The 12,500-nt window shown below is 44.9% G+C and overlaps 1 protein-coding gene across 1 annotated transcript in view; it reads left to right on the top strand.

Moving 5' to 3' along the window:
- Positions 1-12,500, top strand: part of LOC139764631 (homeobox protein dve-1-like) — a 404,802-nt gene that overhangs the window by 15,392 nt on the left and 376,910 nt on the right. Inside the window, exon 2 of the mRNA XM_071691480.1 lies at positions 8,189-8,342. Within this exon, the coding sequence (XP_071547581.1) occupies positions 8,189-8,342 (154 nt within the window). The remainder of the gene's footprint in view (positions 1-8,188; positions 8,343-12,500) is intronic.

Raw genomic sequence — 12,500 nt, 5'->3', positions numbered from 1 at the left:
AGTGATGGGTTAAGTGTGATTCAAGAAAACTAGAAGCCATGAGATGATGGTGGTGGTCGGGTGTCTTGCTGTGTGATATCAGTGTTGGTCTCGGAGGTACTGCGTGGTCGGAGGTTTTGATGACCTGTTGGTCAGGCTGGTACGACCCTTGGGCACGACGGTGCTAACGACCCTTGGGCACGACGGTGCTACTACGACCCTTGGGCACGACGGTGCTACTACGACCCTTGGGCACGACGGTGCTACTACGACCCTTGGGCACGACGGTGCTACTACGACCCTTGGGCACGACGGTGCTACGACCCTTGGGCACGACGGTGCTACTACGACCCTTGGGCACCGTCGTGCCCAAGGGTCGTAGCACCGTCGTGCTCAAGGTGGGTCGTAGCACCGTCTTGTTCAAGGGTCGCACCACCTTCGTGCTCAAGGGTCGAGGCACCGTCGTGCTCAAGGTGGGTCGTAGCACCGTCGTGCTCAAGGTGGGTCGTAGCACCGTCGTGCTCAAGGTGGGTCGTAGCACCGTCGTGCTCAAGGTGGGTCGTAGCACCGTCGTGTTCAAGGTGGGTCGTAGCACCGTCGTGCTCAAGGTGGGTCGTAGCACCGTCGTGCTCAAGGTGGGTCGTAGCACCGTCGTGTTCAAGGGTCACATGATTGCAGGAGGTCCACCGTGGTCTTCCACCCCCGTGTGTGAAGTGTGGGAGGCACACCAGCTCCTCCTAGCGATGTGGGTCGTCTCTGTTTGGATCCCGTGGCCAAGAGCAAGTGGTGACCCTCCTCCTCCTCCTCCTCCTCCTCCTCCTCCTCCTCGTGGTGGTCCCCCCCCCGCCCCCCCCAACTGGCCCTTAATACCTATGGCCCCACATCGTTGTATGACCTCCACCCCGGGGTTGTAGTCGGTGTGATCCGCCGCCCGGGATTGTAATCGTTGTAATCAGTCGCCCGGGATTGTAATCATTGTAATCAGGCGCCCGGGACTGATTCCCGGCAGTACAGAGGTGGGGGGAGGGGGGGGGGGGATGGTGGTTGTGTGAGTCTGGCTGGCGTAAACGCGAAATGGAATTTTGGGAGTGTAAGTGCGTAATCTTCGCAGAGGTTGGCCTTGCCCTCCCGCCTCCCTCCCTCACTAGCGGTACTGTACTGCAACGTTGCCTGGAGGGGCTCCACTCGTCACTCATCATCACTATAACGGCGTCATCATATTATCCCGGCGTCGTCATCATATTATCCCGGCGTCATCATCACTATCCCGGCGTCATCACATTATCCCGACTTCATCATCATATTATCCCGGCGTCATCATCATATTATCCCGGCGGCGTCATCATATTATCCCGGCGTCATCATCACTATCCCGGCGTCATCATCACTATCTCGGCGTCATCATCACTATCCCGGCGTCATCACTATCCCGGCGTCGTCATCATATTATCCCGGCGTCATCATCACTATCCCGGCGTCATGTGTGTGTGTGTGTGTGTGTGTGTGTGGTTGACCATCGCCACAGGTCTGGCTGGCCGGGTGTCGAACCCTCCTCCTCCCGTCCTACCGTCTTCGGTCGTACCTCCCTCCCTCCGTGCTACACCTCACGAACGCACAGAACATACCAGGAAATGCAGGAGAGGCGGTGGTTGCCGCGCTCTGGTGTGTCGTGGTTGGTAGCGACCTGTGCTCGGCTCTGCGGGCTCGCAGTGAGCCAATGATGATAATAATGATGATAATAATGATGATGATAATGATATTAATGATAATAATAATAAACATTAAAATGAAGATGGTAATGGTGACACTAATAGGTATTATTATTATTAATATTATTATTATTATTATTATTATTATTATTATTATTATTATTATTATTATTGTTGTTATTATTATTATTTTATTATTATTATTATTATTATTATTATTATTATTATTATTATTATTCCTATTATCATCATTATTATTATTATTATTATTACTATTATTATTATTATTATTATTATTATTATTATTATTATTATTATTATTATTATAATTATGGGATATAGCGATAACAATAATTATGACTAATAATGATAATATTAACAATAATGATGATGATGGTAATGATATAAATGACAGGTAGATAGATAAACGAATAATTTATGGGTGAATGAGGCAAGAGACAAAAGGAAAAACAAATTGACCATCTTGGCTGATGTTGCGTTCGCTGACACTTTACATCGCTGGACAAGTGCATCATCTACAGGCGTCCCCGCTCGCTGGCTCCAGGCGGCTATGTCTCTCGCTCCCATCCACTAATCTCCCCTTTACTCCCCTCTAGCCTCTCTATCATCCTTCTCCCCCAACCCCCAACCCTAAACCCTTACTCCTGCCTTTCCCTTTATCTATACAAGGTTATCACCCACTCGCTTGGGGTTATAAGTGCCTGGAGCAAATGTATTTCTTAATAGGTGAACTTCCCCTCCATGATTGAGGTTTTGAAAGATGTACCGCCACTCCCCTGCTGGGATTATGTTTTTTGAAAGATGTAGTACCCCCGTCTGTTGAATATTTTATTGAAAGATGAACGCTCTAATAGTGATTTTATTTTTGAAAGATATCATAACCATCCCTCTTTTAGTGATTATATTTTTGAAAGATATTATACCCATCCCTTTTTTAGTGATTATAATTTTGAAAGATATTATACCCATCCCTTTTTTAGTGATTGTAATTTTGAAAGATATTATACCCTTCCCTATTTCAGTGATTATATTTTTGAAAGGTATTATACCCTTCCCTATTTTAGTGATTATAATTTTGAAAGATATTATACCCTTCCCTCTTTTAGTGATTATATTTCTGAAAGATATACCCCTACACCCTTTTAGTAATTATATTTTTGAAAGAAATACTTCTCATGAAGACATACTCTGTGTGAATTCTATGTTTCAAAGGATATACTCACTCTGGTAATTATATTTTTGAAAGGTATATTACCTTAGTGATAACACGTTGAAAAAATATATATACACCCTCCAGTGATTATATTATCAGGAGATATACCAGTGTGGTGATAATATTTCGATGAAAAATATACTCCTACCAGTGATTGTACTTAACAAAGATATATATATATATATATATATATATATATATATATATATATATATATATATATATATATATTATCCCTGGGGATAGGGGAGAAAGAATACTTCCCACGTATTCCCTGCGTGTCGTAGAAGGCGACTAAAAGGGGAGGGAGCGGGGGGGGGGGGGGGGGGGCTGGAAATCCTCCCCTCTCTATTTTTTTTAATTTTCCAAAAGAAGGAACAGAGAAGGGGGCTAGGTGAGGATATTCCCTCAAAGGCCCAGTCCTCTGTTCTTAACGCTACCTCGCTAATGCGGGAAATGGAGAATAGTTTGAAAAAAAAAAAATATATATGCTCTCGTGATAATATTTGAAAAGATATACTGCCTTTAGTGATTTTAATTTGAAAAGATGTACACCCTCTCGTGATCAAAATATTTACACTCCTCTTCAGTGTTGTATTTGTGAACTTGTCTATCGCGGAAATAGACATAAGCTACAGTAACGTGTGAAATATAATGAACAATGATAAGATTCCCCACCAGTAGGCCCTGTGAACGAAACAATACGAAACAAGAGAAGATCACCTGGGGTTAAAAAAAGATATATATATATATATATATATATATATATATATATATATATATATATATATATATATATATTTTTTTTTTTTTTTTTTTTTTTTTTTTCATACTGTTCGCCATTTCCCGCGATAGCGAGGTAGCGTTAAGAACAGAGGACTGGGCCTTTGAGGGAATATCCTCACCTGGCCCCCTTCTCTGTTCCTTCTTTTGGAAAATTAAAAAAAAAAAAAAAAAGGCAGTATATCTTTTCAAATATTATCACGAGAGCATATATATATATATATATATATATATATATATATATATATATATATATATATATATATATATTAAAAAAAAAGGCAACGAGGAATGTGCCAGTTACCTTACAGTGTAATGGACGAAATAATTGCGATAATCCGTCGCGATTATTTCGAGGGATAGAGACAGCTTATTTCTCATTACCGGAATATAGCTGAGAGAGAGAGAGAGAGAGAGAGAGAGAGAGAGAGAGAGAGAGCGTACCCTCTGAGGATAGAGAGCTAAGAGACGTAAGCTAAAAGGTCTCTATCGTTCAGCTATGATTGAACCCGCAGTTTCAATGAAGTGTTAAGCTAAATGTAATTATTATTAGCTGTTAAGACCTACATCATAGCTTTTTAAGTCGTGAGCTAAACCCCCCCAACCCCCAACCCCCCACCTACCTCCCCCCCTTGACCTTTTAGGCCCCCCTTAGCGTACGTGTAGTTAGCCCCCTTAGCGTACGTGTAGTTAGCCCCCTTAACGTAGGTGTAGTTAGCCCCCTTAGCGTACGTGTAGTTAGCCCCTTAGCGTACGTGTAGTTAGCCCCGTAAGTTAGAAGCTAAATGAAGACCCATCGTTAGCAAGGGGGCCAGCTAAGTTCCCTAGCTGTGGCGGCCCAGGTTCCGTGTGTTATGTCTGCTTGTTGTGGGTAAACAGAAGACATAGCCGATGTTCTTTTTTATATCTATTTTTTAAGGGTTGGGTAGATTCGTAAATAGGGAGAGAGAGAGAGAGAGAGAGAGAGAGAGAGAGAGAGAGAGAGAGAGAGAGAGAGAGAGAGAGACATAGTGCCACTGTACTTGTTATGCTGCTGTACAGGAAGCTGGGGGGTTGAGCGTACATGTGTAGCTGGGAACCGTGATCGTTGTGATTACCTGACCCTCTTACCTCACCTCACCTGTGTGTGTGTGTGTGTGTGTGTGTGTGTGTGTGCGTGTGTGTGTGTGGTTACTGTTTCTACAATGAGGGTACAGATCTTGACATACGTTTTGCCCTCTCTTAACTTTGTATATATTCGGCTTCCTCTGCTCTTAACCTCGTATGTGCCTAAACCATATCTTAGCCATATGTGTACTCGCACACACGCATAAAACAGATATAAAACCCAGCTTGCCTCAGGTACCCATTTATCAGACAGCCACAAAGGCCAAGGATGAACAGCTAGATCGGCTGTGAGCCGGCTGCTTTATCTAGAGACTCGAACCCATGCTGAAGATATGATGAGCTTGTATGTGAATCCCTGAGCGAGTGTGAGGATGTGCCAGGATTGGATGATGATGCCCAGGTGGACCGAACCACCAGGGTAGCGTTGGGCGTCTAGTGAGACAGTAGGAGAGGGTGGGACGGGGTCGTCACCACACTTCCATGGAACAGGGGCCGTATGCAGAAAAATTCTTAGATTTCTGCTTATTTTCATGCTTAGCTGAGCAAGTGACTTAAGTGCCACACAGAAAAGGACTAAGCATGATGCTTTGCAAAACTTAAGCATAAGATTTAAGAAGTATGAAATGCAGTTTGGGTCAAAATATTTGTCGTCTGCTAAGAAAACACTTAAGAGTAGGGCAGCTTTCAGAAACATGCTTAGCAAAATTCTTAAAGTTAAGTAAAATTCTTTGGAGTTAAGCATACTTGAGCATTCTAAGAAGTTTTCTGCATACGGCCCCAGGTGCCTACATCAGGGCATCATGGATAAGGACGAGGAAGCAGAGGAGTGTGACCTGTGGGACGCCGTATGTGAGGGACGGGGAAGGGAGGCGGCCAACGCTCACTGAGGAGGTCCGACAACCGTGCACATGAGTTGTCTCCGTAGCACATCGCTGGTGACCCCTTGTTGATCATGTTATGACTGAGTGACGAAAGCTTTGGTGAAGACAGTAATGACGAGTGAATGGCTCAATTTGTGTGTGTGTGTGTGTGTGTGTGTGTGTGTGTGTGTGTGTGTGTGTGTGCGTTTGTGTAATTACCTATTCGTACTATCCGGGAGAGAGTTTACACTCGTAAGGCCCCATCTCTTGAACATTCTTCACTATCATACAACATTCAATTTCAGTGCTGTCTGCATTTACAGTTTCTTCATTCAATTTAGTCCGTTCATTCACCACTCTTTTTCCTATCAAAGTACTTTACATTCTTTTTGAAGTAGGTGAATACCTATTCCCTTCTTTTTTAAGAAGGTTTTCGCTTAAATTCAGATAATGTTCTCTGGTTCTTCTATCCCTACATCTTTCGAAGAACTATTCTATGTATACGTTATCTAAAACTTGAGGGTTGTGATCAGGTTTCTCCTCACTCTCCTCTTTCAAATGGAAGGCAAAATGTAAGGCCTTCAAGCCTTTCCCTGTAACTCAGGATCCTTAATCCCTGTACCAACCGTGTTGCCCTCCTCTGGACCTTCCCCCCACGTGTGTGTGTGTGTGTGTGTGTGTGTCAAATCGGCTTCATCCAAGGGAAGGAGCAATTCAAGTGCTCGCGTTCTACCTTCGTGGTCGGTCGCCGTACGTGCATACCCAGCTTACAAAATCATAAGTTACTCCTCTCTCTCTCTCTCTCTCTCTCTCTCTCTCTCTCTCTCTCTCTCTCTCTCTCTCTCTCTCTCTCTCTCTCTCTCTCTCTCCTTCGGCTCAACCGTGACTCTTGGAGAGAGAGAGAGAGAGAGAGAGAGAGAGAGAGAGAGAGAGAGAGAGAGAGAGAGTTCCGTGCCACCTGGAATGCCCTGTGCCTTCTGGAAAGAGGTCCCGGGCCAACATGAAGAAGGTCCCACGCTCTCTAGGAGAAGGTCGTGTATTTCCTGGAAGAAAGGCCTGTGCCTCCTAGAGGAAGGCCCTACGCCTCTTGGAGGAAGCTCCCAGTCTTTCTGGAAGATGATCCCATGAGGGATGGAGAGAGAGAGAGAGAGAGAGAGAGAGAGAGAGAGAGAGAGAGAGAGAGAGAGAGACCGAGTCTCCTGGAAGGCTATCCCGCAACTGGAAGAAGGCCCCGTGCCAACCTAGAAGAGGATCCCGGAACTGGAAGAAAGACCCATGCTTCCTGGAAGAAGACGAAGACCCCCCCGTGCCTCATGAAACGAGACCCCTTAACTAGAAGACCCCGTGTCTCCTGAAAGAAGACCCCTTAACTAGAAGACCCCCATGCCTCCTGAAAGAAGACCCCTTAACTAGAAGACCCCCATTGCCTCCTGAAAGAAGACCCCCCCGTAGCAATAAGTAGACCCTTGCCTGAGAGAAGATCCCTTAACTGGAAGACGACGCTTTGCCTCTTGAGGCTCTCTTAACCGAAAAGCGATCCCTGTACGTCATGGAAGAAGATTCCAGAGCCATGGGGCTCCTGGAAGAGTTTTCTGTAACTGGAAGAAGGTCCCGTGCCAACTGGAAGTAGATTCCGTAACTGGAAGGGAGGGTAGGGTAGGTCCCGTCGCTCTTGGAAGATGGTGGAACCTGAAGAAGGCCCCCGCGCTTCTTGGAAAATTACCCCGTGACTGGAAGAAGAAGAAGAAGAAGAAGAAGAAGAAGAAGAAGATCCCGTGCCTACTGGAAGACGTTACCGTGCAGTTTCCTCCCGTTTTCAAAAGAGTCGGCTTCTCCAGGTTTGGTGTCCAGGACTTTCTGAGCTCGGCGCGTCACGAGTTCCAGGAACATACACTGACGCCAGATGCAACAATCGTACCGGGAAAAGGATATTGTTCTTGATTGTGTTTTATCTCTTTTGTTGTTGTTGTTGTTGTTGTTGTTGTTGTTGTTATTGTGTTCTTAAATGGTAAGTCAGATGACTTTTGACAGCTAGGACGCGTAGCCACGGGCCTCTTCCAGCCATGTTGACAATGAGTGTGCCTTTGAGGGCCTTGTTGACACACACACACACACTCATGTGTGACCGTCGTATGAACAGTCAGTGTCTTTTGCGTCCTTGTTGACAACAGTTGTGTTCACAGCTTGTGTTGGCGTGCCTGTGTTTCATGTCTATGGCTATTAGACCAACCTGTCTTCTGGGATGCTGAAGCGACTGAAAAAATTTTTTCTATTTTTTTCTTTTTTTGAGGACAAAAGGAAAGAAAAAAAAAAAAAGAGATGGATTTGTCGGTTGAACCACGGCTCTACCTGCCACTGAGTTACCGCTGTGGTTGCCGGACTTTGGGTTTAATTACCGGTAACAGCCTTGTGGGAGGGAAGGGGAAGGTGGTAGGTAAGTAATGGAGGTAGGATGTTGAGTACACGATACAACAGTTTTTGCAGTTGGGCTAATCCGCTGGTTGCTTACATTTCAGCGGGAAGGGAGCGCCGAGCGGACCAATGGGCGGCCCGAAGAGGTGACGCCTCGGGAGCCAGCTGCCCACCTGACCAATGGGGACTCGCCAAACAGGCAGTCCCCTGTGTTATTGGCCAGGGACCCAGAAGGAAGCCCTAAGCCCATGTCTGTCGGTAAGTATCAACTACGATCCTTCAGTTGTCTATTTTTACAACATGATTTTTATTCCCCCTCGATATTATGACAGATGTAATTTTTATATATTTTTTTGTTAAAGGCAATTATTAATCTCTCGTATCATAACATCGTAAGTGTCAAGATATGTCGTGTGTGTGTGTGTGTGTGTGTTGTGTGTGTGTGTGTGTGTGTGTGTGTGTGTGTGTGTGTGTGTGTGTGTATGGTCTTTGGTAGGAGTTAAGGTGAGGGAGTGAGGGGAACTTCGTACCTCGTCATACATCCTGTGTGAACGGTACTGGCCGATAAACGCTACAGGATCATGTCTGGAAAGATTTACATACGTCCTCTCGTATCTCACAGATTCGGTGGATGTTTAGTTCCCCTCTCTGTGTGCTGTACAGATGGGGAGGGAAAACTGAACCCGAGTTTATACACGCGATTATTGGCTTCGTTATTTTTATTTTTATCGATCTCGATAATTTCATTCTGTTGAGATGTGGATAAATACTGTATGGTTATGATGGTAGTGGAGTGTGTGAGAGGGTTACGACCTTTCAGCATGTTGATGGGGCTCGTGGATATGATGGCTCCCGGGGGGGGATGGTGGGTGGGTGGGTGGGGTCAGGTCAAAGGCCAGGGGCATCCTACTCAAAGGTCGTATAGTCAGGGCGTATACGCTCAGAAGGCCCCCCAAGAGTCGTACGACCGCTTCCAGAAAGCAGGAAATGCTGTCCTACCGTAGTGTTTCATGGTCATACCGTCGTGTTTCATGGTCGAACCGTCGTGTTTCATGGTCTTACCGTCGTGTTTCATGGTCGTACCGTAGTGTTTCATGGTCATACCGTCGTGTTTCATGGTCGAACCGTCGTGTTTCATGGTCTTACCGTCGTGTTTCATGGTCATACCGTAGTTTTTCATGGTCGCACCGTCGTGATTCATGGTCGTACCGTCGTGTTTCATGGTCGTACCGTCGTGCTTCATGGTCACACCGTCGTGTTTCATGGTCGTACCGGCGTGTTTCATGGTCGGATCGGCGTGCTTCATTGTCGTACCGTAGTGTTTCATGGTCGTACCGTCGTGTTTCATGGTCGTACCGTCGTGTTTCATGGTCGTACCGTCGTGCTTCATGGTCACACCGTCGTGTTTCATGGTCGTACCGTCGTGTTTCATGGTCGCACCGTCGTGTTTCATGGTCGTACCGGCGTGTTTCATGGTCGTACCGTCGTGTTTCATGGTCGTACCGTCGTGTTTCATGGTCGTACCGTCGTGCCTCATGGTCGTACCGGCGTGCTTAGGGGTTTAACATGTTTATGTGTATGTGTGTGTGTGTGTGTGTGTGTGTGTATGTGTGTGTGTGTGTGTGTGTGTGTGTGTGTGTATGTGTGTGTGTGTGTATGTGTGTGTGTGTGTGTGTGTGTGCGGGGGCCAGCGTGGGAACCAGCCTGGGAATAAGAGAGGCGGGCGATGGACGCACACGGAGCGGGAGACGAAGACCCGACGCCTTCCTGGGCCTGGCTGGCTGACCCGCTAGCTAACGCCACCTGACACACACACACACACACACACACACCATCATAATACACGACTGTGGATAAGGATGACGACCCGAAATTACATTAAAGAACCAGAGAATAAGAGATATTTATATTTTTTTTGTATCATTATACAGCCCCAGGAAACAATTTTTTTTTTCTTTTTTTGTTTCTGGGCTTTTTGCAATGTCATGGCTGCGCTCCAATCAGAAGCGAGGGAAGTTGTGGTCTCCTTAGAGTGAGAAGTTTCCCTTCACGATGAGTTTGTACTATTTTCTTTTTTTTTAATTTGTTTTCTCGTTCATATTTGCCATTTCCCGCGTTAGCGAAGTAGCGGTTCGCCGAAAGAGACTTTTACTGTGTAACCACAGGCAGACGGAGTCCACACACACATATATATATATATATATATATATATATATATATATATATATATATATATATATATATATATATATGTATATATATATATACACACACAAAAGAGTGTGGTTGAGAGAGCAAAAGAGGATATATTGAAATGGTTTGGTTACATGGAGAGAATGAGTCAGGAAAGATTGACAAAGGATATATGTGTCAGAGGTGGAGGGAACGAGAAGTGGGAGACCAAATTGGAGGTGGAAAGATGGAGTGAAAAAGATATAGAGCGATCGGAGCCTGAACATGCAGGAGGGTGAAAGGCATGCAAGGAATAGAGTGAATTGGAACGATGTGGTATACCGGGGTCGACGTGCTGTCAGTGGATTGAGCCAGGGCATGTGAAGCATTTAGGGTAAACCATGGAAAGTTTTTGGGGCCTGGATGTGGAAAGGGAGCTGTGGTTTCAGTGCATTATACATGACAGCTAGAGACTGAGTGTGAACGAATGTGACCTTTGTTGTCTTTTCCTAGCGCTACCTCGCACACATGAGGGGGGGAGGGGGATGTTATTTCATGTGTGGCGGGGTGGCGACGGGATGCATGAAGAAAAGCATGTATGAATGTGTATATATGTATATAGGTATATGTCTGTGTATGTATATGTATGTATACGTTGAAATGTATAGGTATGTATATGTGCGTGTGTGGACGTTTATATATATACATGTGTATGTGGGTGGGTTGGGCCATTCTTTCGTCAGTTTCCTTGCGCTACCTCGCTAATGCCGGAGACAGCGACAAAGTATAATGAATATATATATATATATATATATATATATATATATATATATATATATATATATATATATATATATGTGTGTGTGTGTGTGTGTGTGTGTGTGTGTGTGTGTGTGTTGCTAGACTCCGATTGTCAGATTACATTGTAAGAGCCAGACAAAATTACCTTGGGCGAGGCTGAGTCATTATATATGATTATCTGTAGACGGAAGGGAGAACTCCTTCGTCAAGACGTACTCTGCTCCTGACGGGAGCGCAGCCTGGAAGCTGCAGGAGGCCCCATGCCACAGGGACCTGGAACTGTATGATAACACTGATAACAGTATCTTTCCATATGTCTGCCGTGTATGGATGAGTGCCACACTCCCGGCCTTCAAGGAAGGTTACGTACACACATTAAGACTGACGGTATAAGTACATACGAAGTTGAACGCCACCATAGAGATGACTTATTTAAGTGAACGATGTGGATATCAGTGGAATCATAATACTCAGCGGTAGTGACGTAGAAAGGCGTGAATGGAATATGATAACAATGATTAATCCCACGATCATATATACCAGGCCATAGTAGTGAGGGCGATGAAGAGCGAGGCTATATCGTGGCGCTGGTTCACGTTCGTTTAGGTAATACACCGCAAAGATTTGATCAGGTCGCGTCTCTCAAAGCCGTCGACCTGTTTCACTCATTTAACTAGTCCGACATTTAACGTTAGTTAAACTAATAGGTGATTGTTTTAATGTCTTTTCCCAACAGTCAGCCAGTTTGTGTTCGCTGCTGTGTGTGTGTTTACACCGAGGTGTTGTGTGTGTGTGAGGGTGAGGGTGTTCGCTCGTTTCGCTTCCATCTAGCGAACGTTCGGGTAGCGGGTGGTAGACCACAAGTGTTTATTGGTATATTTCGACCATAACATTTCAGAATTGAGGAATATCTTGGCGAAGATGATGGATATCTTTCTTAAGATCTGTTGATATCCTGAGGCGCTTCACCTCTTTTCTACATTAACTACCCCAAATTATAATCTTCACAACCCTCCCCACTATCGTCTCAATGAATATCGTTGGAGTATTGAATGCCATCTTATCTCAAATATCGTAGGAGTATCTAATACCATCGTATCACATTAGTGAGCTTTTAGTTCGCTTCTTGGTGGTGTTAGGAGACCAACCATATATGCTTTCCTCTAGCTACCATAAGTTGCCTTCTTTGTGGTGCCCTTAAAGTATCATGTGTAGCAGTATTGTACGCTACGACGTTCACACTGTTTTCATAATACTGATGTAAGAGTTAGATATAAGTCCAATACTGACGTAGTTGTTAGATCTAAGTCCAGTACTGACGTAGGTGTTAGATATAAGTCCACTACTGACGTAGGTGTTAGATATAAGACCAATACTGACGTAGGTGTTAGATATAAGTCCAGTACTGACGTAAGTGTTAGATATAAGTCCAATACTGACGTA

The sequence above is a fragment of the Panulirus ornatus genome, chromosome 50 (genome assembly GCF_036320965.1).
Source record: "Panulirus ornatus isolate Po-2019 chromosome 50, ASM3632096v1, whole genome shotgun sequence".
Taxonomy (NCBI): domain Eukaryota; kingdom Metazoa; phylum Arthropoda; class Malacostraca; order Decapoda; family Palinuridae; genus Panulirus; species Panulirus ornatus.
The sequence above is the reverse complement of the archived record's forward strand: the minus strand, read 5'-3'. Positions and strand labels throughout refer to the sequence as shown.